Source organism: Rhinolophus ferrumequinum, chromosome 5 (assembly GCF_004115265.2).
Source record: "Rhinolophus ferrumequinum isolate MPI-CBG mRhiFer1 chromosome 5, mRhiFer1_v1.p, whole genome shotgun sequence".
NCBI classification, from domain to species: domain Eukaryota; kingdom Metazoa; phylum Chordata; class Mammalia; order Chiroptera; family Rhinolophidae; genus Rhinolophus; species Rhinolophus ferrumequinum.
In genome coordinates, this window is record NC_046288.1 from 30,401,251 (window position 1) to 30,429,228 (window position 27,978).

Consider the following 27,978-nt stretch of genomic DNA (forward strand, 5'->3'; position numbering starts at 1 on the left):
TAAGTCAGGAAGAGCATTTTGCTTCTGGGTAACAAGTGGATAAGCATAACTCTACCACAAATGAAAAGTTCCAGGGACGAAAAGGGTATTCATACTTACCCATCACCTTCAATTCCCTAATGACTTGTTTCCAAAACGTAAAAGATGAAAGAAGTTAGTCAGATTTGGCATAGGCTGCCAAGGATATTGGTGCCCCCTATTGGTCCTAACAAAAACATAAATGGTACTAGCAGGCACTACTTCATATACCATTTTATGAAGTGAAAATTCCTTTTCACCTATGGTCAAGTATGGAAAAATTATAAGTAAGCTCATTACATCCCAATTACCTAACCCACTAAATTATTTTTATAAAAATGCAGGATAAATTACTGTTATAAATGCAAATACACTGCCTCAAGGGCTTAAAAAAAACAAACGAAAAAACAACAACCTCCTTGTCAACCAACCGGATGCTAGTAGAAGCAGTCTAGAATATAGTCTAGTGAATTTCTGAGAGCCAAAATCTGCTGCTTTGATGATTATTCAAAACTTTTACAATACTAACTCCAATTAGGCTGGTGAGTTTTATCGAAGATTAAATTGAATAATTAAGAGTCCAATTAAAAACATTTGACAGGGGTCCACCATAAATAGTTGCAACCAAATTCTGATACCTTAAAGACTTAAGGTCCCAAATACTTCCAGAGTAAATGCCTAAAGAAGAAATATTTATGAACTACTTTTACTTCAGAGATCTAACTTCATGAAAACCTAGCAGAGGTAAAACTTAAAAGAACACAGATGGTACTGTGCAGTAGGAGATACGAAGCTGTATAAGATAAGGTTTCTGTCTCCAGATCTGACAGTCCATAGTAGACTAGATGAAAACTGCCTCACCAATTAAAAGGCAAAATATGAGAATTTAAGAGTAGACAGGGTAGGTATAGGACCAGAAAGAACAGCTAAATCTTGGACCCCTACTACTTCACAACACATAGGCCTTCTTTGTTACCACATTACCTCAGTTAGAAGCAGTTTCCCAATTCCAAACTATCCAGATAAATGCCAGGCCTGATTCCCCACCACCAAAGCAGTGAAAATGTTTCAAAATAACATCATGGGAGGTAGGGAAGGGGTGTCACAGACCTCTAATGGAAGCTTTGCACACATACTATGGGGGAAGGGAGAAAGGAAAAAAACTTATAAACACCTGCAATAAAATTTTGTGTTTAATTTCATGGTATTCACAACCTATTAAGATCCCAAGCTAACTCCTATTTAAAAAGAAATTATTTTTAGCTTAACAAAGGAATAAAACCTTGAAAAGTATAAAAATCTTCAGAGGCAGGGAGAAAACAATAGACTGCCTCTAGAGAGGGTAGTTTTCACTATAAAGTTTCACTTTGTTAACAATTCTTAATTCTAGATGATGGGAATATGGATATATTTATCTGTACTTCTCTGTATTTCTTATTTTCAATGAGTTTTTCTGACCAAAAAAAGGTAAGAAAAGCTTCGGATAGCCAACTTGCCATCAACTCGTGGCCCCACTGCCAAAAGTATCTTCCTCTATACTATCTAATTTGTTTTAACATCATCTGAAATGCCAACATCAGAGATGCTGCAATTAACATCATACAACATAAAACAGCATGTGAATGAGTAAGTGAATGAGTGAATGAATGAGCAGGCTTTGAATCCAACAGACAGGTTAAGCCCCATTATGCTACTTACTAGGTATGTGACACTAATGAAGTAATCTAAAACCCTTCTAAGCCAGTATCTTTGCCTCTAAAATAAATAATATCCTCTCCCAACATTTGTATACTTCTGAAATTATTCAGGTATACATTTAATCATTTAATTGCACTCTCATACCTCCCCAAACCTTTAATCATTGGTGCATTTTCAAATCAGTATGTCTCAAAACAGTTTTGCTCACCATTGCTTACCCAGTACAGCAAAATGCCAAGCATTTTCAAACTCCAAATATTTACTGAATGAAACAAATATGATGACAATTATATCATAGGATTATGGTGAAAATAAAATTAGAATACATGAAAACTGTATTAACTCATATAATTCTCATAATCATGCTGTAAGGCAGAATCTATTATCACCACTTACATATGAGAAAACTGAGGTGGAGAGAGGTTAAGTAACTTGCCCAAGATCACAAAGCTAGTGAGTGATAATGGATCAAAGATTTGAATACAAGCTAGTCCATGCACTTGATACACACGTAGGCACTGAATAAGTAATAGTTTTTATTAAGTCTTTAAAAGGCAAATCTAGAAGGCTTAAAGTACTTATCAAGACTTTCAATAATCAATGTCTATTTATTTAACTGGCTTTCCCTCTAGCACCTATGGAAGATCACCATCACTAAGAGAATTAAGCAATTGAAAGATGTTGAAATCCAAACTTCAGCTATTCAGCAGCCCTGGATCCAAAAAGGAACAAACTATTCCTTCTCTTGGTTTCCTAAATGAATTCTGGATGCTCCCTAGGTACTAGTTATTCACTGAAAAATGTTTATCACGTACTGTGCTTAGGCAGAATAGGAGACAAGATAATTATGACAGAACTATTGCTTCAGAGTTTAACATCTAACATACAAATACTGTTTCACCAATTAAGAAATGAAAATGGGAAAGAAGTAAGCTTCTCTGGGCTAATCTGGGATTATACCATTACAACAGAGGAACTTAGATGGCATTTTTCCATTAAAAAACAAAACAATAAAAGATTTGGAAGTGAACTAGAGGAAACAATTTACTTCTGAAATAATTTTCCTTTCTCCCTCATTCTCAGCCCTACGTCTTTCATGTCAATAAACATTCTCCCAAATCCTTTCAAAAGTGAGTCAGTACTAATTTATTTGCTGGCTTCCCTCATCTAAATCTCTTCACTAGGTTTGTCTCTTAAATTTAAAGCCTTTAGTTACCTATAAAAATAGGTGGAATTCTGATTAACTCCTACCACATTTACATTTCTAGTACACAAAAATGTTACTTTTGAACATGAGTCTGATCTTAATAACAAGTTTTTTCCCTTTGAATTCTGCTTTAGCAAACACAGATACAATTCAATTACATTTAAAAATGCATTCTATAAAATGTAATGTTATTTCTGAAATGGACTATGAACTCTTGCAATTTCAACATTTTTCTTTGTAAGATGCGAGTAAGCCATTTAATTTAGTCCACTAATGTGAAAAGAAGTGGATCACAGCAATATGGAAAAGAGAAATGAATTTCCTAACATAAAAGCTGTTAGGAATTGGTCCCCCACCAAAAGACAAGATAATCATACATTTGTCCATTTTTGATCTAAGGTTTTATGTCCAATTGGTGGTGGGGGGCGGTGGTGAGGGAAGGAGAGAACTCTTGTTCTTTCCTTTTGTTTCCAGGCATATCCAAATTTACACAAATTATCTAAAACATGATTATTCTATTCTGAAATACTGAAGAGAAAATCCAATTCTCAAAAACTTACTCTAGCATTTAATAATAAGTAGATTCTTGTTCTTCAACAAACAAAGCTCTTGTTTAAATTGAATCTCCTTTCCTTCCAACTTTTCCTCTTTCAGCAGATGTAGAGAATATCCAGCTAGAGTTTCTTCATGGCAAATGTATATACTGTTGTTAAATTATCCACCACTTTTTCAGGTTAAGTACCTCAAAACCATAACCTTTCGTATTCCTTTTTAACCTCTTGATGATTTTTATTGGAAGAAAGGATATTTTCAAGGATCATGTTATCCACATATTTCACTGTGTAGCCAATAACATAATGAATTAGAAAAATGACTTAAAAACAATAAGTATTAGCCACAAGATTCCCCAGCTCTAAAAATGTAAACTTCTGCTCACATGTCAATAAAATGGTTATGAAGTGAAAAACATTGCACAACTCATCCATTTAGCTTATAATGTACAATGACCATAAGGTTTATTTATTTCTTTATTTTGGTCAAGGATGGAGGCATGTGTAGAGACATACTACAGTACTCCTTTCTATCTGCTCATCCCTCATCAATGTACCTGTACAGATTTATTTTTAATGCTTATACTTTCTTACACGTATTTGTTTTGACTCGTCTTAACAAATGACAAACCCACTGTTTACACCACTGTGTAGAAGACAAAATAAAGTATATTAAAAACAAACACAACCCGAGTGTATTAAACATACACCACTCCTGTTTTTCAAGGAAAACAAACCTGACCCCCCAAATTAACACACCTTCCGACTTAAGGGTATTCTACATGATATAAGAAATTACTAGAAGCTTTCCTTATCAGGCCAACATCCAATGGACAAAAACTACCTAGGTATGTGAAGTTTATTACAGCATAATATTCCAGCAAATATTGCACTGAAGTTGAGTTCCAAACTAGGGCTTCATTATTTTGTCAGAGAACTTAAAATCTTAATAAAATATTGGTATTTTGCCCACACCTGTGTGACTGTGTTACCTTGCGATTCACTGCCTATTTTTTGAAAGAGGTCAGAAGGGGAATACAAGGAAATAAATTGTCATAAAAAGTGTACATTAGAAAACTTTGATTTCTACTTTTGCTCCTACTCATCACAACCAATTTCCTCTAAGCCTTGTTTTCCTCATGTTTAACATAAAAGTGTTGGTCTAAATTATCTACAAAATGTTTCTCATCTCTGTGAAGAACCATACAACTGAGTGATTCTAACTACCATAACAAATTTTATTGGAAATAAGGATCACATCCTTCTCTTCATTGTTTCAAATGCAGCCTGAGCAACACATTACCCTGAAATGTCCAACTAGGTCAATACAAAATCTATCAATACGAACCTATCCACAGAGTTCAATAGGTTAATGGAACAGCAAGGAGTGTCCATCTTTTTGGTACATGTGCTTGAACTATTACATCTCTACCTTCATCCAGTCTGAGATAAAAATCTAGTCTTCTACTAATAGACAAGTTTCAAACTCTTTAAAAGGCATTTATCTATTTGAACAGAACCCAAGATTCAATAATGCAATTTTCAAAAAACCAGAATTGCATCAAGTTAAGCTCTGTTTGTGGAAGAGAAAAAATGGCAAGTGGTACTTCTAGATAATTGTTTTCTCTCTTATAATTAAAAGTATAATCAGCCTTAAAGCTGTTTTCCTTCTGCTGCCTTAAGTTACAATTTCTTCCTTCAGATCAAAATTTTCTAGCTTCCATTTCAGAGTGGACGAGAGCATTACAAAAAAGATGATAACTAGCAAGGCTAACTCTTAGTTTGTTGTGAACATGGTATGTTTTACTGAGCTTTTGGGTTCTATGGCCTTCTTTGAAGAACAAGGTCCTGCAACGCCGCCTGTCTGTGGACCCAGGAAAAATTATAAACAGTTATGAAACCAGATCACTAGGACAAACCAAGAGGCCTTCCTATTCCAACTCAACGTAACCAAGCCTGGCTCCAAGTAGACGCTTCAGCTGCCCCGTATCATCTGGAAAACAGGGCCTAACATAATTCTTCCTCACTAAGGCAGCATTTAAAGATGTATGTGAATGTACATGTAAGGATCAAATATATTCTTCATCCACGGAGTTTTATATAAATGTATGTGGATATAAGATCAGTTCATTCAAAATCCTTGAAAGACGGAGGAAGTGAAGGTTACTCCACAATATAGTTATGAAAAAAACCTGCAGCACAACAGTATGGAAAAGTACAGCTTCTCACGTGTCTCTCACATACACAAGTATTTAGCTCTAAGTCCATTACAACCTTACCTCCCCTCAAAATTGCTCCCCGAACCTCACGATTGGGAGAATTTCACGAACTTCCTAGTTGTTCCCCAAGAGACTCATCTACCTATTATCTTACCCCTCCCGCTTTGGTCCCGCCCCGTCCCACAAATAAGACGACCCTACTGGCCCCAGGCGGACCCACCGGGTGTGCGAGTAGGGAATCGAACCAATTCCCTCCAGCCCTGGGTAACGTGTTGTTCACCAACTCTGTGGACTCTGGAGTCCTCCCACCCCCACGTGTCAGCTACCCTCCCCCACAGTCCCACACCTCACGATTTCGGCCGGGGAAAGAAAGAGGGCTGTGGAAGCCTGGCCCCTAAGATAGATCAACCCACAGGAGTCTGTCCCACCGCAAGTGCCCTCCCACCTTCGGCCCCGACCCTTTACAGCTCCTGCCTCCCTCCTTCCTTTAAAGCAGGCCCTTGCCTCAGAAACCTCCTCTTCCTCGTCGTCGTCGTCCTCTTCTTCCTCGCTGTTGTTGCTGCTGGTGCCGCCACCGCCGCCTCCTCCGCCGCCGCCGCCTCCACCGCCGCCGCTGTTGTCGCTGTCGCTGCTGCTTTCGCTGCTGCTGGGGGGTCGGCAAGTCCGGTTACGCTTGGCCTTGTGGTGTTGCTGCTGCGGCGGCGGCTTCTTCTTCAGGAGCAGGTCGCAGACTCGCACCATTCCACGAGGAGACGAGGCCGAACGAGACCCGCTGCCGCTTCCAACGCTGCTGCCGACCTCCGCCGCCGCCGCCGCCGCCGCCGCGGGGGGGCCCGCCACAGCCGCCGCCGCCGGGGGGCTCCCTTCTCCCTCAGCCGCCGCCGCCGCCACCGGAACCGTCGCCTTCTCCATCCCCAGGGAAAGAGGGGGGGCGCGGACGGGGGAGGGGCGTGGGGGCTACGCTCTACCGCGACTTCGGCCGCACCGGGGCCAACACAGCGCTCGGTGCCGCCTCCGCCGCCACCGCCTCGGTCACCTCTACTGCCGCCGCCGCCGCCGCCGCTCCACCAGCTCTCACCTCGTCTCGCGATACTAAGGGCGGGGAGCCTGGCGATGGGAGGGAAAGGGAGGGAGCGTGAGGGAGCAAAGAGGGGGGTGAGACGTAGAGGAAGACCGGGGTGTCGCGAGACCCAGAGGAGGGAAGACTACGAAGAGGCGAGGGAAGTGTGCCTGGGGCGACTTCCGATAGCGGTTCGGAGGGGACAGACGAGGGCCGCAGTTACTGCTGTAGCGCCCACGAGCGCCGCGATTTCTTCTCTTTCCTCGCTATTTCTCCCACTCACAGTCTTCAGCTCTCCCTTCTTCCTTCCTCGCTTATGACTAGAACGCAGCCGCAGACGGAAGTGCCGATGACGCCATCAGCCGTCGCCGTAGCGGTGGCGCGCGGGTGACTGAAAGACGAAAGTGAGGTTTCGAAGGCTAGTCCTGGGCCCCCGCGGGCGGGCGGTGCTGCGGTGCGTGGGACAGGCGGGCGGGGAGGCTGGAGAGAAGCGGCCCTTCACCGGGTGGGAAGCCAGTGCGGAAGCGCGGTCCAGACACTTTGGTAGCTGGAGGCCGGGGCTGCGAGAGCCGGGATGTGGGGCCTCATTCTGCACTGTTGTACGTAGTTTTATTCCTGGACATTTTTTTTTTCCACTGCCAAATCGTGAGTTAGGGCTTTGGATCTTGAGAGATGGCCTGGTGTAAGGGAAAGCCCCTCTGCCTAGTTTAAGTCTTGCGGCGTAGACTTCTTGAACTTGTTTACACTTGTGTATCATGAAGGAGTTCGATTAGGTGATGTCTGATCACTACAATTCTAAAGTTTCCACAGGGAAGAAGGAAACAGGATCTGTGCCAGATTTTGCAGACGATTCACTGAATGACCCTGGTTTAGTTCTTCCGCTCTTCACCAGCACAGCTTTTATCTGTGAAATGAGCATCATAAATAACCAACCTGGTCTATGTACCTCTTTGAAAGAATATTGTGATGCGGAGTGATGAGTTCATTGTAGGTGTCTAAAGAACTTACAGGACTTTTGAAATAATACCGTAAGGTGTTAAATTCAGAATTGTCCTTTTCTGGTCCAATATGAGCACAGTGGCATAAGGAAAATAAAGCCAACATCAAAGGCAGATGTACTGGCACAAAATAAAAAGTATGTCTCAGCTGACATAGTTGCCATTTTAGAAGTGCTAAGTTTAGCTGCGTGTGCCTGAAATTTTTTAGCATTTTTTTTCTTTTTAGCATTGGCATACCATGTGAAATGTGGGTAGTTGCCAGTATTCTGCAGAGTACTGTTGTCAGAATTGGCAATGACTGAATCAGTTTATTCAAGCAAAAATTTATCATGTGCCTACTGTGTGCATAGTTTAGGAAATCAAAAGTCTCTCCCTCCAGAAGCTTTACACTGTAATAAGTGCCATAGTAAATTTACACAACAAAGTACTAACCATCTGCCTGTTCCTCCTACAATGGTTGCTGAGTTCCTATGGAGAATGTACACTACACTGTGTATCTTACCACTACAGATTTAGGTTCTATAACCTCAGCTGTATTCCTCCCTCTTATACTTTATATATCCTTCAGCACTCGTGTCTTCCTTCCCACCAGAATACTTTTTGCAGTCTTTAAATTCCAGCCACATTTCGTTATGTGACTCCTTCAAACGTCACAAGAAAATTAATGGTATTAGACATAAACTCCTTCAATTTTCCAAGTGCTAGAAACTTAGATACTTCCGGCTCTTTCCTTTTCTCCAGTATCAGAGGAATGAGACGCTCTTCGCTCTTAAACAAGATGAATTATTCATCTGTACCTTAGTTCCATTCTCCTCTTTCTCTGCCATTTATTATCTTTTCTGTCTTTAATCTTCCACATTTCTGGTTCCACTCTATTGCCTTCACAATCAAGCTTTAAAGAGTAATCTATATTTAATGTCTTTGTTGTCTGAATTTCACTCATTAACCCTCTGCAGTCTGACTTCTAAACCTATTACACTACCAAAATCTTTAAAATAATCCCATTATTTAGAAGAAGATGAATTCTTACTCTTTTATAATAGGTTAAGATCAAACCTATTAGAATGGAGTGACTTTCTGTTATTTTTATCTAGCTTTGTTTTCTCTTTTTAGGAACTTGTGACAGAGACTTCACCAGCCATTCATGAAACTTGATTTATTCTTCCTGTACATACAGCTAGACTAAATTTCCCAATTTACTTTGCAGTTAGTTGTGGCCATTTGATTCACTTTTACTCGATGAAATATGAATGGGCTTGATGTACTCATTGCCAGGCTTAATGAAGTCCTCCCAATTTCCCTTAGTCTTTTTCCATCTGCTTGAAGTGAGTGAGTATAGTAACCTTGAAAACTATGTATTGGAGATGCCAGAGCAAGAAGAGAGAAGGATCATGAGAGGCTAAAGCACTACTTGGAAGACAGTCCCCTCCAAGTTAGAAACACTTCATTTTGGACTTCTTGTAGGGGAGATAATTTAAATTTGAGAATTTATGTTACAGGAGCTAGAATGACCATAACTAATCCAGAAATTGGTACCAGAAGTTGGGTACTGCTAAGACAGTAACCTAAAATAATGTATTGGCTTAGTGATGATACAGCAGATATTGGAGAAACTGATATCAGAGGCTGGAAGAAGGAGACCCATGTTTTGCAGTAGCAAAATAATTGGTAAAACTTACCCAAGATAATTAAAACTAGTATCACCTATCTATTGAGACTGTAGCTCTCAGGAAATAGTTCAAAAAATTAATAGTATATGTGGAATTTTAAATTTTACTTTTAGAAAGATTTTACTAAAGAGATAAGCTCTGGAAATGATTGCAGAAATGAAAGTGCATAAGAATATTTGGAAGGAGTAGAAAAGCTGACTTTTTCAAGACTTTGAATGGTAAAAAAATGAAACTGGAAGAGGCCTAGAGTATATAGTTCCTTTAAGATTTAGTCCTAGAATGAAGATATGAAGATCAGATAAAGGTTTTGGCCTTCCCTTCCAAGGCCATTATTTTAACATGGCTTCAAGGTGGTTGGGATGAAGTTTTAGAGAAACAGACATGAGGGCAAGGAAGGAAAGAAGTAATTTATGTTTGACAAATACGTAAGAAAGAAGTTTGGGAGTAGTTTTTGGAAGCAAATAGATCATACGACTAAATTTTTGATGGAATTTTGTTACTAATAAAATGATGAGCCTGGTTCAAATATTGTTCATGTGTTAAAACAGTAAGGCAAGTGTTCAACCCCAAACTTGCATAAGCAGAAAATAGGGCATAAATGCTTTACACCTCCCCGATGCCTACATAAGATGTTGCCATGGAGAATGATGGACATAGAACATTTCAGAGGCTGGTATTGGCCCATACAGAAGACGAAGGACAAGGGAGTCCCTCCCAAAAACTAGATTGAGGTCTCATCAAAACTTCTTCCACTTTTGGGGGAGGGAGATGGACCACAAAATGCCTGTGCAGTATTTCATTATTATGCATCCATACTCCCTAGTGTCTCACATTTTTCTCTTTTCTTAATGCAAGTATTTGTAGCTATCTGTCCCTAATCTTCCCTATACATTCGGTTTATTGGAACATAGGGTGATCTTAGAGAGAACTTGCCTTTTTAGTTTATAGGTTGCACTTGGACCTAATGAAGAAGACTGCACATTACCTAAAATCTAGACTTTAAGCCTGATTTTGTCATTGGACAGAACTTTCTGTCGTCTCCATTGGGGTAGGTTATGTTCTATGTGCAGGAAGAGAGGTAAAATAAACATTTAGTGGTAATAATGGACTCTTGCACACACTAGATGTTTTTTTCTGGGCACACTTTATTTCCCCACCTCCTTTGCAATTAGGCTTATTTGTTACATGTGCCAGTTGTGTCCTAACTAATAGAATATGAGTAGAAGTGATGTTCTCCTATTGTGCTCTGCTCCATAAAAACATCACATGAAAAGTCCTCCAAGATCTGCCCATCCCCCACCAACTTCAGGCAGATGAGCACTTTTGTATTGGAAGCCATGTGTTGAAGATCGTGAAGCCACAATGTGGACAGACTGGTTTCCTAAATCCACTTGGAGGATAGCTGCCTGCCTATTAGGAATACTTGTGTTAGAGTTCGCATGCAGTCTTTTGAGTTAAGTCACTGAGATGAGACTATAATGTAGACCAACCATTCTTTCCCAGGAGCAACCATCCTTTGCCTGGTCCTGACTCCCATACTACAGGGTGGGCCCATGAAACAGGCCAAAGTAGTCTGTTCCTCACTATAATGATTGGTTCAGGAATGGACAGGTTAACAAAATGAAGCCTATCAGAGGCAGTCATCATTTTGGCTTGCACTGTTGAGAAGGAAGCACCTCAAGCAAAAAGTTTGTGTATGGCCTTTGGCCCCATGTGAAGTGAACCTGCCTGAGAATGAAATTATTACAAGAATATGGAGGCAGTCTCTATGCTATTGCAAGAGAGGGAAAGAGTCCATGAATTGAGATGTGTTTCCTGGCCCTCCTCAGGTTTGAAACCCTAACAGATAAGGGACAGATACAACCAGGAAGACTTCAGAATTAAAAAATAGAGCTTATGGCTTGTGCCCTGCTTCCCACCAAGAAGTTTGCATAACATAAGCAACTACAATCTAGAAGTGGCAGCATAACATGTTTAAATGGAGAGAACCAGACAGCATTGATAACCACTCCCGCTCCTAGATATTCCTTGACTACAGTGGACTCAAAAGGAAATACAGAATTCCTTAAGTGGTGTGTAAATTTGGTTCACCGTAAGAGCCCAATTGCTTTCCAGGGGCTTACTCAATACAGAGTGATGGAAACTCATGGCAGAGGCTGTAGTATGAACTGTATCTACTGGTTGGATACAGGATTCTTTTGAGAGGATACTAACATCTATCTGTTATGAGGTAAGGGCAAAGGGAAAACAGTCACATTTTGACTGAGACAATAGATTGCAAGTTGTACCAACAGTGGACCTTCCAGCAACAAATTCAGATAGCAAGCAGACCAGATGCCCTTCTGCCAGTGCAGTGATGATGAAGAATTTATCTCCAGCAACCAGATAAAATCAGAGATGAAAAGAGCCAAATAATACTTGAAGTTTTTACTCCCCTGAGCTTGAATTCAAAATTGATGTGAAATTCAAAACACTGTTAAACTGGAAGATTATGAGAAATCTCAAAATAGCAAGGTTTGGATTTTTATTCCTGACTGGTACATAAAATAGTACCAGTATCAACAAAGGATATCCTGAAATGTAAAACTGGTAAGTCTAGGTGTGATGCACAGTAATGATTCCTTGGACCTGGCTAATACTTCTATGTTGTAGCAAGCAAGCAACCTGTTGAATTTTAGGTCTTAGACAATGCCTATATTAAGATTGAAATTTTAGGCAACTTGGTAGAAAAACGTCAGGATTTTGGAATGTGTCCATTAGTGTGGTCCTACAAGAAGGAAATGCACACCTATTTAAGCTAGCTATCTGAATGCAAAAGAAAAGTCACTCCCTTTCTGCATGTATTCAATAATCCACGTGGTTGAGAATCTAAGCCCTCAGCTTGCAGGTTTGGAAAACCCATATTCTCTGTCCTGAGTTAAAGTTAGTACAAAGGTAGGGAGTTGGAAACAGTGAAAGATATTTGAATCCTGGAAAAAGCCTGATCCTGATCACCTTATTCACCTCTTGCTGTATACACACACACCACACAAGATGTAATAAAAAAAATACAGTGAATGTTTAAATAAAATGTATTACGGTAAAGGACACATTGCCATTAATCCCCCTCAAAATACTCCCTCTCGGGCAGCTGGTTGGCTCAGTAGATTAGAGCGCAGTGCTCGTAGCACCAAGGTTGCCAGTTTGATTCCCACATGGGCCAGTGAGCTGTGCCCTCCACAACTAGATTGAAAACAACAATTTGATTTGGAGCTGATGGGTCCTGGAAAAACACTGTACCCCAATAATCCCCAATAAAAAACAGTTTAAAAAATACTCCCCCTCGTTTTGAACACACATCCGATAGTTATTGCCACTTTCTGAAGCAGTTCTGGAAGTCCTCTTTCGTGAATGTCTTTAGTTGCGCTGTCATGGCTGCTTCAATGTCCTGAATCATTTTGACTTTGGGGAAGAGCCAGAAATCACAGGGTGCCAGATTTGGCGAATCTATAATAAGGTGGATAAGGACATACTGTAATGTTTTTGTTTGACAGAAATTGCCATATACCAGGAGTAATATGTGACATGGAGCATTGTCATGATGGAGGATGATTTATGGCATACTTTAAAACACACCTCTCAACCATAGCTCATACCTGACTGACTGCACTGAACAAGTTCAAACTTGTCACCCACTGTTGCTAAGGTTTGGCGCACTGCTTCCCATATTGAAGATCCCTGCCTTTTCGTTGGATGGCATACACATATACAAGTATATTATGACCTGTTTGACAAAGGTTGACAAATTAGTCCTACTGTGAGAAGACAATCACTGAGATGCAACCTGGGGTCGAGGAACGGAGAGAGAACCTAGCAGCATTACCCCTAAACTCATTCCTCAGCATAGAATTTTGGCTACAAAGATCAAAATAGAAATACTTAGTTCTAAGTTTAGTTGGCTAGAGGATAGATATAGAAATACGTTGTTAAGTTTAGTTGGTTGGGGGATAGACATTGCATTCCAATCTTGAAACCCATTGCTAAGGGATAGAAAACAAATTCACATGCCATCTCTGTTTTTGGTTTCTAAACCACAGTTACCAAAAAACAAAGTGACCAGCAGGCAACAAAGATTGAAAGAGAATTGTGTTGACAGAAACAAGAAGTCTTTTAAGCAAAGGGCTATGATTGCTTAATTTCAGTGCCCTCTTATGTGTGGGTAAGAGGTAAGGGAGTACCTTCCAGAGAGCAAACTCAAGATCACTATAGTAACTGACTGAAGATCTCATCGACTAGCTAATAAGGGTGCCCTCACTGTCTTTTTAAAGTATATACCCTATTTAAAATTATTATGCTGTACCACGAAGAGCTACATCCAGACCTGACCAAAAGAACTTCAGTTTATCCAGAACTCTTGGTTTTCAAGCAAGATGCAATAATTGGATGAGACTGGTATGTCTCTCAGTAGGGATAATAGTATTGTCATAAGTTAGGGCATTTTTGAAACTATATGTACAAAAAAAGCACAAGTATCGATGCTGGATAGCCAAAGGGTGGAATGTAGAGGACAACATTTTTGTACGTCCATCTTTCCAGGAAATGCTTTTACCCTACCTGATAAAGCTGTTATATTACTCTTTTTTCCCCCCAGCCTCACAGGAGCCAAACCAATCTTTTCAGAATCATCTATGAAAATTTTACTGAGGGTAGATCTGCTGATTATCTGACAACATGGAGCAAACCTACCTTCCACTTAGCAAGAACAGGAGGAGGCATATATGAGTAATAGCATAGAGTCCAGGTGATATCATTTGCAATCCAGGATCATAGACTCACCCATTGTTCTTCATTAAGTGGCTACTAAATTCTGCATTTTCTCCCACCCACCCCTGTGACCCTCGTTTAAGCTATTTTAAGGTAGGTTTTATTCATTTACAACTAGCCCTGACTAATATGGTCATCTGGGAGGCAGGGTCCCATTCTTAGAGAACCTTACAGAACAAGGATTGGGACAGTAGTTAGAGCTGCCCCACCAATACCACTGTAGAGACAGTCCTTAATTGCCTTCCTTGGGGAAACTTGATTTATTAAAGAAGACAGTAATTTGTGATTACTTCCTAATTGCCAAAGTCAATAGCCTTTTTTCTGCTCCTATTTTACCTAACACTGGAATTTGACATCAGTTGTTGCAGTTTCCAAGGAGATTCCCAGTAAAATAGTTTCCCCTTTGCTTGTTTAGCTTCTGAACAATTTGTGAAATAAAGCAAAGGATAGAAATGGGGGCCAAAATATCCCTTTATTACTAATAAAACTAAGTTGGTTGATGTTGCTTAGTGTGAAAACCAAGTAGGCCTGCCAGCTGATCTCCAGAATCAGGCAGATTTATACCTCTAATTCCCAACAACACTTGACAAGAATAGCACGGAGGATGAAATGAGAATTCAGTCTCTGGACAACCTTGTTCTTGGAGAATAAAGGACAAAGCTAAATCAGACTTTCTTCACAAATTTACTAATGTAAGTCACGTGAGCTCCCTAAGTGTAGATAGATCTGGAACTAGCTGAGGTCCTTTCACAGGAATCAAACACCAGAAGCAAGCAAGATGGTTTCTCTATTAGCATCATGGACCAAATCCTACTTGAAACCTACTCCCTTTAGTTTCCATGATAACCTCCTAGTTGCTTTATCTTTCTCCTCATTCCTACTTTGTTTTCTCTATAAGCCATGCTTCCTTCATCTGGTTCCTAAATGTTAAGAGTTCCCCATGATTCAGGCCATTGCTCTATTTCCGTTTTATGTATTCTCCCTAAGGAATCTCATTATGGTTCACAATTTCAATTACCATGCTTAAGGGTAATGAATTTATAATCCTTATCTCCAACCCATACAGATCCAGGATTACCAATGGAATTACCATGTCTAAGCTAATGTTTTTTTAACCTTTATCTCCAAACTAAACATATCCAAGATTACCAAAGACTGTTCTTTCTATGTCCTCATACTGAATCACTTTGTTCTCACAGCCATTGCCTTAGAAAGATGGCTTCTACCATCTTTCACCCATATTATTGCAATAGTCTTCATCTCTCTGGCTCTCTGCTCCATTTTATCCTTCACATTGCCACACGAGTTACATCTCTACCTTGCAAAAACAATGTTTTTCTGAATGCAAAAACAATACATGTTCATTGGAGAACATTAAGAAAATACGGAAAGGCACACACATAGGAACATATAATTCCATCAGCTAGAGATAGCCACTAATTACTATTTTATACAAACCTTTACAATGATTTCTGTGTATTTTTCAATAAACTGAGAATGTTGCTACTTTTTAGCATGCTTTTAAAAATATGTGAGCATATCATCAGGAGCATTAAAAGTCCTCTGTAATATCATTTTATATAAACATAATGGATATATCAATTTATTTAAGACAAGCATTGCAAACTGATAACCTATAACCAAAACTGGTATAAGGACATGCTATATTTTGTCATTACGGCATTTCAAAGTTGTTTGAATTTTGAATGCCTTTACACAAGATGTGCTCTCTTCAATTTCCCACAGTTTCCAAAAATCCCAATTATCATATGCCCATTATGTTCTCTTATTTTTGTTACCTACCTGTTTTTATTTTGTTGTTGCTGTTGTTTTTGCAGGTTTTTCTTTCTTTCCTTTTTTCTTTTTTTTTTTTTTGATTTTTTTTGCATTCTGCATTTGAGTTACAAATGGAAAATTTATCAACATGAAATTTTTTTTCATGCATTTACCTAGTATTTGTTGCCTACCTTCTCTGCACCAGTTACTGTGTTAGGCTGGAAAATGGTAAGCAATACAAACATGGTCCTTTATACCTTGAAACGTATAGTGCAGTGGGAGAGACATCCAAATAAAATTACTGCTACAAGGGAAACCTAACCTAGGGACTTTTGTTTGGTAGGTGGGGCTTTCCTAAGGAAGTAATGTTTGAACTGAGATCTATAGTAGGAACTACTTAGACCAAAAAAAAAAAAAAAGAGAGAGAGAGAGAGAGAGAGAATATTATTGGTCAAACGAATATATGTGCAAGTCTTGAAAAAGAAGGTATCAAATTATGTCAAAAGGGCTAAAACAGAAATTAAGTGAAACAATGTTTGCAAGATGAGGCTGAAGATGTTAGCAGAGGCCAAAGCATTCAGGCATCTGTGGATGATACAAAGGAATATGAGACAGATATTGAGATGAAATTAGCCTCATGCTAATTGCTATCCTTCCAGTGACCCTAGTCTTCTCTTTCCTTTATTCAGCCACTCCTTATATGACAGGATTTTGAGCTCTCCTTCATCCTCTGATCACTCTTTTTTTGGAAATTAAATGTTTCTTAGCCTACTATTCTGGAAGTAGAGCCAAGTCAGAAATAGTTAAGCTGAGGGCCAGGGGGATGACAGCCTAGCACAAATAGTAATTAATTACTGGCCATTTTACTAGAACACAGTTGCTATGTAATTCATAACCAATTAAATGTTATTGTACAACATATATGTTACATTAAATTTTATTTTCAAAATTGTTTCTCATCTCTTAAATTTCACTTAGGTGAAAATTAAAATCAGCATTGCTTTTCTGTTTGCATTCCTGGATTGGGCAAAGAGAGGACAAAGGAATGGAAAAATTTAGAGGTTCCGGGATAGCAAGAGAAGGCCAGTTTGAGATTTAAAATACACTAAGGATAATCTACAACTAAATAATGTGCATTAGCTCTTGGTTATTAAACAAACAAGCCACCCAATTTAACTTCCATGTTTTATGTTTGACAATTTTTGTCCTTCTTTGTTTGGAAGATTTAAAGTGGTTATTGCATAGAATAATTCCTACAGAGAGATTTGTGAGTTCCTGAATTTTTTACTTTCAAATTGAACAACAGGAGAAACATTTTCAGAATTCAGATTCAGAGTAAGCAAATATGTTAACAAGTAGGAGCAATATTAAAAGTTAGAAAAACCCCTGGCTTGTTTCTCAGGACAAATTAAGTCCATTAGAAAGTTGTGGAGTAGCCTGGTAATACCTGAAAGAATTCAGGGATTCTCAAGGAAATTGTTATTCATTAGTTTATTGATTATTCCACAAATATTTATGAAATACCTACTGTGTGATATATTATACATTATTTAGGGCACTGGGTATAGCTCATACAAAAGTGCATAGTTTATTAATGCATTTTGTGCAGGAAATAGTACAATAGACCCTTGACATACACACAAAGGATTCTCCCAGTGACCTTGAATCTTTGCATATGCAAATATTTTACATAAATTAACCAAGAAAATAGAGTAAATTATAACTAACATTTGATATTTTCACACATAACCATGAATTTTAAAAAGTAGGCAGAGTTTCTGGATTGGCATGTATGAAGCTTAGAAATTGCTAGTCCATTCTCACAACAAGTAAAAAGCTGAACAAACTGAAAAATTAACAACTCTTCATAGATCTATCAGAGAACTGAGGGCACAGAGCAAACTACTGCCCCCCAAATTGGGGAGACAGACAAATGGACACAGATAATTGCAACTTACTAGAGGAGAAACCTCCATGGGAACAAGTGCTAGAGTAAGAAAACCTGAACTGTATTCACAAATCTCTAGAGATTGAGGATGGAATAAGTCAGTTAAAAATTCCAGGGAGAACCAACCAAAGAGGTCACCTAGGCTTTAATGAGTTTTGCCTTCAGGAGCCCTACCAGGTCTTCATAGTGAATATTGGAGGAAAATTCAATATTTATATTTCTGTCAAGAGGAAAGAAAAAGCAACCATTTTGAAGTATGCCAAAGCATTATAGTCTTAACAGGGCATAAGAGTCTAATCTATCTAGGGGAAAGGAATTACCCAACTTCAGCTCCCTCTAACATACTATCCCTCCTAAGTGGGGGGAGTGTGGGAAGGGGAGAGACTAAAAAGCACTATTGAAGTCTACAGTCTGGGGCACAGGCTCATCAAAGACTGAAACCTAATCACAGGACTATAGAACACTTTCCCTCTCCCCACATCTTACCATTACATTAATAAAGACCAACTTACTACAGTTTCTTTTACCTACGTCTACCTTTAAATGAAAAATTGCTAAAGAAAACATACTAAAAGGCAATAAAACATAGTTTGAAGAGACTGAACAGTCATCAGAACCAGAGTCAGATATAGTGGGAATGTTGAAATTATCAGATCAGGAATTTTAAAATCTATGATTAATGTGCAAAAGGCTTTAATGGAAAAAGTAGGCAACATGTAAGAAAAAATGGATAATGTAAGCAGAGAGGTGAAAAAGTCTAAGAAAGAATAAGAAAACAAATGCTAGAGATCAGAAATGCTGTAACAGAAATGAAGAATGCTTTTATTGGACTCATTAGTAGACTAGACAGAGCTTAGGAAAGAATCTTTGAATCTGAGGATATAAAAATAGAAAATTCAAAAACGAAAAATCAAAGAGAATAAAAGACTGAAAAAAACAAAACAAAAACAAAAAAACAGAACACAATATCCAAGAACTGTGGAATAACTACAAAAGATATAACGTGTGTGTAATGGGAATACCAGGAGAGAGAGAAAGAAGCACAAGCAATATTTGAAGCAATAATGACCAAGAACTTACCCCAAATTAATGTTAGACACCAAAGTAAAGTACAGATCCAGGAAGCTCAGAGAACAATAAGCAGGACAGATGCAAAACAAAACAAAAGGCTACACGTAGACATATCATATTCAAACTTAAAAATCAAAGATTAAAAAAAAAATCTTGAAAGAAGCCAGAGTAGAAAAATTATTTACCTATAGAGGAACAAAGATAAAAGTTACAGTCACGCACTTCTGATCAAAATCCATTCAAACAAAAAAAAATATAGTGGTGAAATAGTTAAAGTATTAAAAGAGAGAGGAAAAAAAAAACCCGACGAACCTAGAATTCTGTACACTGCAAAATTATTCTTTAATGGTGAAAGAGAAATAAAGACTCTCTCTTTTTTGTTGTTTCTTTTAACATTTTTATTAAAGTATAGCTAAAATACATTATGTTAGTTTCAGGTGTACACCATAGTTATTCAATGTTTATATACCTAAAGAAGTGGTCACCATCGTAAGTCCAACAACCAACTGACACCATACCATGCTATTACAATATTACTGACTATATTTGCTATGCTGTATATTGTATCCCCAAGACTTATTTGTTTTATACCTGGAAATTTAAACCTCTCATTTCCCTTATTTGAACCTTCTCCCATCTTTTTAAAACTTTTCAATTACAGTTAACATTCAATTTTATTGTATATTAATTTCAGGTGTACAACATGGTGGTTAGACATTTATGTAATAATTTAAGAAGTGATCCCCCTGCCTGATCTGGTACTTGCCTGGCACTATCCATAGTTATTACCATGTTATTGACTATATTTCCTATGCTTTACTTTGCATCCCCATGACTGTTTTGTAACTACAGATTTGTACTGTATTTCTTAATCCCGTACCCTTTTACACCCCCACCTAGAACCCCTCCTATCTGGCAACCATCAAAATCTTCTCTGTATTTATGAGTTTGTTTGTTTGATTTGTTTGTTTATTTTGTTCTTTAGATTTTACTTATACGTGAAATTATGTGAGATTTGTCTTTCTTGGTCTGACTTGCAACACTCAGAACAAAACCTTCTAGGTCCATTCATGTTACATGACAATATTTAATTCTTTTTTGTGGCTGAGTAATATTCCATTGTATACACATACCACCTCTTCTTTATCCATTCAACCTTCAGAGACACCCAGTTTGCCTTCATATCTTGGCTATTGTAAACAATGCTGTAATGAACATATGGATGCGCACCTCCCCTTGAAGGAGCATTGTATGTTTCTTCAGATAAATACCCTAGTAACCTAGGGATTACTAGGTCCTTCTTTGTCTTTTGTTATAGCCTTTGTTTTAAAGTCCATTTTGTCTGGTATAAGTATTGCTACCCCAGATATTCTGATTGTTAGTTTCTATTTTCATGAAATATCTTTTTCTATCCCTTTACTTTCAGCCTTTGTGTGTCTTTTGATCTGAAGTGAGTCTACTGTAGGCAGCATATGTTTGGGTTCTGTTTGCCACCTTATGTCTTTTGATTGGAGCATTTAATCCATTTACATTTAAAGTAATTGTTGATATACGTATATAGACATTTTACTATTCATATATTTTTATTTTTGGTCTTAAAGAGCTAATATTCCTTGTAATACTGGTTTGATGATGAGGAACTTTTTTAACTTTTTCTTGTCTGGGTAGCTCTTTGTCTGTCTTTCATTTCTAAATAATAGCTTTGCTAGGTAGAGTAATCTTGGTTGTAGGTCTTTACTTTTCATCACTTTGTATATTTCATACCAATCCCTTTTGGCCTGCAAAGTTTCTGTTTAGAAATAAATTGAAAGTTTTAGGGAGCTCCCTTGTAGGTAACTAACTGCTTTTCTTTTGATGCTTTTAAAATTCTTTTTTGTTTTTAACCTTTAGCATTTTAATTATGATTTTTCTTGGACCTCTTTGGGTCCATCTTGTTTGGGACTTTCTGTACTTCATGGGCTTGTATATCTATTTCCTTCCCCTGGTTAAAGAAATTTTCAGTCATTATTCCTTCAAATAAGTTTTCAATTCCTTACGCTCTCTCTTCTCCTTCTGGTACCCCTGTGATGTGAATGTTGTTGTGCTTGATGTTGTCCCAGAGGCTCCTTAAACTCTCCTCATTTACTTGAATTCTTTTTTTCTTTTTGCTATTTCAAATGCGTGTTTTCTGCTACCTTATCTTTTAAATTACTGATTCAATCCTCTGCTCCATCTAATCTACTGTTGATTCATTCTAATGTATTCTTCATTTCAATTATTGTATTCTTCATTTCTGACTGGTTCTTTTTTATGATTTCATTGAGTATCCTTATAGCCAGTGTTTTGAACTTTGTTTCTAGTAGATGCTTGTGTCCATTTTGTTCAGTTATTTTTCTGGAGCTTTGTTCTGTTCTTTTATTCAGGACATGGTTCGCTGTCTTCCCATTTTGGCTGCCTCCCTGTATTTGTTTTTATGTATTATGTAGGGCTCCAATGTCTCTTAGTCTTAGTAGAGTGGTTTTATGTAGAAGGTGTTTTGAAAGGCACAGTGGCACAGTCTCCCTGATCACCATAGCAGGGTGCTCCAGATATATCCCTCATGTGGATTGTGTGTGCCCTTCTGTTGTAGTTGAGACTTGGTTGCTATTTGCATAAGAATGGGAGGGTTTGGCCCTCAGGCTCATTACTTGTAAGGGCTGGCTATGACTACAGTGGAGGAGTTGTGGTGAAGGGGCTGACCTTACAGAGCAGGATTCACTTTAGCTGGGAGCTGGTCGCCCAGTCTGCCCTTTGGGTGTTTTAGTTTTGGAGGTAGCTGGGTGATGCTCCAGCTCATTGAAAGCTAACCAATGAGCATGCCAGCCTCAGGCCTCCTGGTAGAGGACCTGCTGCAGGCCAAGTTTAGCCACATCCTACACCCTACCCTGGGCCACCTGACATGATCTGCAAAGCAATCTGCAGGTGACCACCACCAATGTAGTGTAGGTGGCCACTGCCCATGTTGTGCCAAACTGCAAAACAAGACTGGCTGTCACTAGTGCTGGACTTAGGGCTGCTCAGCCTGAGGTCTGAGAAATGCCCAAGCCAGATGCTGCTTGTTTGAGTTTTGTGAAACTATGAAAGATTTTAGGAATGTCTGCATCATGAGCCAAGAAAGGCTGTTTGTACAGAAAAGCCACTGTAGAGGCTTGGGTGTACTCAAAAGTTGGGTGGGGCAGGGTCAGAATCACCAGGGTGGGGATGAATAAATGGTATTAGCCAGGTTGATGAAGACTCAGATATGGCAGCTCCCTGTGTCAACAAGCTGGGAGCAGGGAGGGCTCAACAAACTAAAAATAACTTCCACCACCTCCTCTGCCCAAGAGAAAGCTGCCCCTCCAGCCTTCGTTCTGAAGCCAAACAATTCAGCTCCTCACCATATGGCTCTGGCGGCTTCAAGCTGCTGTCCCAGTACTAGAGCTCAGAGAGAATGAGTCCATCAGCGAGTAAGTCCATGTGTGGGCCCTTTAAGAGGAGCACTTGGGCGTGCAGCCCCCTCCATCTCACTCAGCCACAATCTCTGCTGGTTTTCACTACCGGAAGTTATGGGGACTTCTCTTCTCAGCACTGAAACCCTAGGCTAGGGAGTCTGGTGTAGGCTAGGATCCCTTGCTCCTCCAGGAGTTTTGGGAGGACTTCCACAGCTGAGATATCCCTCCTGGTTTTTTATTTTTAATGGTCATATGCAGATGTGGGACCAGCCTGTTCCACATCTCTGCCTCTCTTACCAGTCTTGAGGTGGCTTCTTCTGTACGTCCTTAGTTGTAGGGCTTTGGTTTAGCTAGACTTAAGGCAATTATCAATGATGGTTGCTCTGTAGCTTAGGTGTAATTTTGATGTGGTTCTGAGAGAAAGAAAGCACAATGTTTACCTACTCCAACATCTTGGACTGGAAATCAAGACTTTCTTAGACAAACAAAAATTGAGGGAATTTGTTGCTAGTAAACCTGCCTTGAAAGAATCATTAAAAGAAGTCCTTAATAGAAAAATAAAATAATATAGTTAAGAAACTTCGATGTATATTAAAAAATTCATTGGGGAATGCATAAGTGAAGGGAAAATTAAAAACTTTAATATTTTTATTCTCAATTGATATAACATATAACAGTTTGTTCAAAACAATAATACCAGTAATGTATTTGATTATATATATTAATATATACACAGACATACCTTGGCGATATTACAGATTCTGTTCCAGACCACTGTAAAAAAGCAAATATCACAATAAAGCAAGCCACACATTTTTTGGTTTCCCAGTGCATAGAAAAGTTATGTTTACATGAGTCTGTTAACTGTACAATGGCATTATATATAAATTAAACAATGTACATACCTTAATTAAAAATAGTTTATTGCTAAAATGTGCTAGTCATCATCTGAACCTTCAGTGAGTTGTAATCTTTTTGTTGGTGGGAGGTCTTGCCTTAATGTTGATAGCTGCTGACTGATCGGGATGGTGATAACTCAAGGTTGCAGTGGCTATGGTAATTTCTCCAAATGAGACAACAATGAAACATGCCACATTGATTGACTCTTCCTTTCACAAACAATTTCTTTGTAGCATGTGAGAGTGTTTGATAGCGTTTTACTGACAGTAGAACTTCTTTCATAAATGGAGTCAATTCTCTCAAACCTTGCCACTGCTTTATCAAAAGATGTTTATATAATATTCTAAGTCCTTTTTATTATTTCAACAATCTTCACAGCATCTTCACCAGGAGTAGACTCCATCTCAAGAAGACACTTTTGTTTTGCTCATCAATTAGAAGCAGCTCCTCATCTGCTAAAAGTTTTATCATGAGATTGCAGCAATTCAGCCACATTTTCAGGCTCTGCTCCTAATTCCAGTTCTTTTGCTCTTTCCATTACATCTAGAGTTAATTCTTCCATTGAAGTCTTGAACTCCTTCAACTTATCCATGAGGGTTGGAATCAACTTCTTCCAAACTCCTGTTAATGTTGATATTTTGACCATGAATCAAGAATGTTCTTAATGGTATCTAAAATGGTGAATCCTTTCCACAAGGTTCTCAATTTACTTTGTCCAGAACTATCAGAGAAATCACTATTTATAGTAACTATAACCTTACAAAATGTATATTCTTAAATAATAATACTTGAAAGTGAAAATGACTTCTCAATCAATGAACTGTAGAATGGAACTGTGTTAGCAGGCATGAAAACATCAATATTGTACATCTTCGTCAGAGCTCTTGGGTAACTAGGTGCATTCTCAATGAGCAGTAATATTTTGAAAGGAATCTTTTTTCTGAGCAGTAGGTCTCAACAGTGGGATTAAAAGATTCAGTAAACCATGTTGTAAACAGATGTGCTTTGATCCAGGCTTTGTTGTTCCATTAATAGGGCACAGGCAGAGTAGATTTTGCATAATTCTTAAAGGCGCTAGGCTTTTTGGAATGGTAAATGAGTATTGGCTTCAAATTAAAGTCACCATCAGCATTAGCCCCTAACAAGAGAGTCAGCCTGTCCTTTGAAGCTTTGAAACCAGGCATTGACTTCTCCAAACTAGCTATGCAAGTTTTAAATGACATCTTCATTGGAAATCTGTTGTATAGTCTAGCCATCTTCATTAATTATCTTTAGCTAGATCTTCTGGATAACTTTCTGCAGCTTCTACATTGGCACTTGCTGTTCACCTTGCATTTCTATGTTAGAGAGACGACTTCTTTCCTTAAGCCTCATGAATCATCCTGTGCTAGCTTCAAACTTTTCTTCTGTAGCCTTCTTGCCTTTCTCAACATTCACAGAATTGAAGATACTTAGGGCCTTTCACTGGATTTGGCTTTGGCATAAGGGAATGTTGTGGCTGGTTTGATTTCCTATGCAGACCACTATAACTTTCTCCATATCAGCAATAGGGCTGTTTTGCTTTGCTTTCTTATCATTCATGTATTCACTGGAGTAGCACTTTTAATTTCCTTCAAGAACTTTTCCTTTGCATTCACAACTTGGCTAACTTTGCACAAGTGGTCTAGCTTTTAGCCTGTTTCACCTTTTGACTTGCCTTCCTCACTAAGCTTAATCATTCTCTAGCTTTTTTTTTTTTTTTAATTTTATTGGGGAAGGGGAACAGGACTTTATTGGGGAACAGTGTGTACTTCCAGGACTTTTTTCCAAGTCAAGTTGTTGTCCTTTCAGTCTTAGTTGTGGAGGGCGCAGCACAGTTACAGGTCCAGTTGCCATTGCTAGTTGCAGGGGGCACTGCCCACCATCCCTTGCGGGAGTCGAGGAATTGAACTGGCAACCTTGTGGTTGAGAGCCCACTGGCCCATGTGGGAATCGAACCGGCAGCCTTCAGAGTTAGGAGCATGGAGCTCTAACCGCCTGAGCCACCAGGCCGGCCCGCATTCTCTAGCTTTTGATTTAAAGTGAGAGAGATGAGACTCTTCTTTTCACTTGAACACTTAGAGGCCATTATAGGGTTGTTAACTGGCCTAATTTCAATATTGTTGTGTCTCAGGGATTAGGGAGGCTAGAGGAGGGGGAAGGAGATGAGAAAACTGTCAGTCGGTGGAGCAGTCATAACACACATGACATTTATTGATTAAATTCACCATCTTATATGGGCACTGTTTTTGGTGACCCAAAACAATTATAACAGGATCATCAAAGATCACTGACTACAAATCACCATGACAAATATAACTCAATTTAAAAGTTTGAAATATTGCAAGAATTACCAAAATGTGTCATAGAGGCACAAAGTGAGCAAACACTGTTGGGAAAATGGTACTGATAGACTTACTTAATGCAGGGTAGCCACAAACCTTCAATTTGAAAAAAAAAAAAAAGGCAATATCTGTGAGGCACAATAAATTGAAGTGCAATAAAATGAGGTATGCCGTGCATGCTTATGTGTAAGTAAAATAAGTGACAACAATAATACAATGGATGGTAGGAAGGAATTTTGAATATTTTGTTATACACTACAGGACAGTGTTATTTCAGTATGTAAAAGAGGGAAAAGGGGGTCAAACATATGGTGAAGAAGGAGAATAGACTTTGGGTGGTGAACACAGAGAGCAATATATAGATGATGTATTAAAGAATTTTACACTTGAAACCTATATAACTTTACTAAACAATGTCACCCCAATAAATTTAATAAAAATTAAAAAGAAAGAAAGTGGGCTTGGATTTGTTGTAAATGTATGTTGCAAACCTTAGGAAAAACCACTAAAAAATTAAAGTTTTAAAAAAGCATAATTGATATGCTAAGACAGGAGAGAAGATGAAATCAAATAAAATGCTCAATTAACACCATAAAAAATGGAAAAAATATGGAAGTCAAAAAATAGGAAAAAAGAACAAACACAACCAATAGAAAACAGTAACAAATATATAAATATTAATTTAACTATATCAATAATCACTTATTAATAATCAATAGTCTAAGTATACTAATAAAATCACAGAGATTGTCAGGGTGGATCAAAGAAAGCCGGCAGTGAAATAATAGAGCAAAAATACAGAAATAGACACATGCAAAATAGTATCTCCAGTATCAGAAACATACATAGATGGGAACTTGGTACATGACACAGCAGATGTTATAATTCAGGGGGGAGACATGGGCTATTCAATAAATGATAAGACAATTGGACAAAATGGGAAAATAATGAAATTAGAACTCCACTTAATACCATACATAAAACCTAATCTAAAAAGCAAAAGTTTAAAACTCTTAGAATCATATATATACATATATAGTCACAGGGGAAGACAGGACTTCTTAAGCAAGATACGAAAAAGCCTAATACATAAAGGAGAAATATGACAAATTTCACTACACCGAATAAAGAAACATTTCATATGACCAAAGATACCTGCAGTGAATCTAGTGAGTTTTGCTGGCTCACCATTAATTCACACATTTAATTGAATATTTACTTAGTCAGTGGGGACACAACTGTTAACAAAATAAATCAAACTCCTGTCCATATTTAGCTTCTATTCTGGTGGGAGAGAAAAACATAAGGAGAAATTTTTAAAAAAGGAAGATAGAGAGTGCTTCCTTTAAGCACTCTAAAGGGAAACTGCACTCTAAACGTGACAGCTGAACAAAGAACTAATGGAAGAACAACAGAGAAGCATGCAAGTACTTGAGAATTTAGCATTACATAAAGGGAAATAGAAAGGCCTAACGGCCTCCTACTGTGTCTTCAGGCAGAGAAGATATTGGAGAAGTAAAAACAACTTTTGCCAGCCTGTCTTGCAAATAGGGATCCAGATCTGATACAGGTTCCTCCAATCACACACAAATCATGAAAGACTTCAAGTCAGATCTGAGGCAAGAGGAGAGAAAGACAGAGTGTGGGACACATATTTTGTTAGAACAAATTTTGGCATAAACTTCTAAAACATACACTTTAAGATTTGGCAGGAATTTTCCTGATTGTAACTAAGATGGTATGATTTTTCACCCAAACGCTTTAGCAATAGCAATAGAAATACTTTTGGAGCCAGACGCTTTACACTTAAACTTGGTAGGTACCATCCTGATCTTGGTGGGAGCAGTAGCTCCCTGTGGCCCTATTCTGAATTATGGGCTTTAGGTGTTAATTCTGTAAGCTCACCTAAAATCAATTGCATCTGTTCACCAAAATAATTATGTAAACCATTTAATGTCCTGTAAGGTATCCTTTTGTGATTAAACTACAGTACATTCTACTCTCTTCAACTTAACTCTGATCAATAGAGTAGTACCGGAAGTGGCTATAGACAATATACTCTCAAGAAAATGGGAACCTGTGATTGGTTATCTGACCTGGGTGGGATTTAAGGAAGCAAGAATCCTCCAGCATCAGCAGGTGGGACAAAGGAAATCTGTTACTTAAATGATCACTTGTGATTGCCTGGAATGAAGCACCTGGCAAGACTGGCAAACCATATGATTACAGTGAGAATGAGGGATATAA

At 38.5% G+C, this 27,978-nt stretch overlaps 1 protein-coding gene across 8 annotated transcripts in view; it reads right to left on the reverse strand.

Moving 5' to 3' along the window:
• Nucleotides 1-6,736, reverse strand: part of ANKRD17 (ankyrin repeat domain 17) — a 151,398-nt gene extending 144,662 nt beyond the window's left edge. For 4 of the 8 annotated variants that reach the window (XM_033105360.1, XM_033105358.1, XM_033105355.1 and 1 more), the window contains exon 1: nt 6,198-6,736. In XM_033105360.1, coding sequence (XP_032961251.1) covers nt 6,198-6,605 — 408 coding nt within the window. In that variant the 5' untranslated portion in view covers nt 6,606-6,736. The remainder of the gene's footprint in view (nt 1-6,197) is intronic. The other 4 variants (XM_033105352.1, XM_033105351.1, XM_033105359.1 and 1 more) reach the window with 3 other exon arrangements.
• Between the last annotated feature and the right edge of the window lie 21,242 nt (nt 6,737-27,978).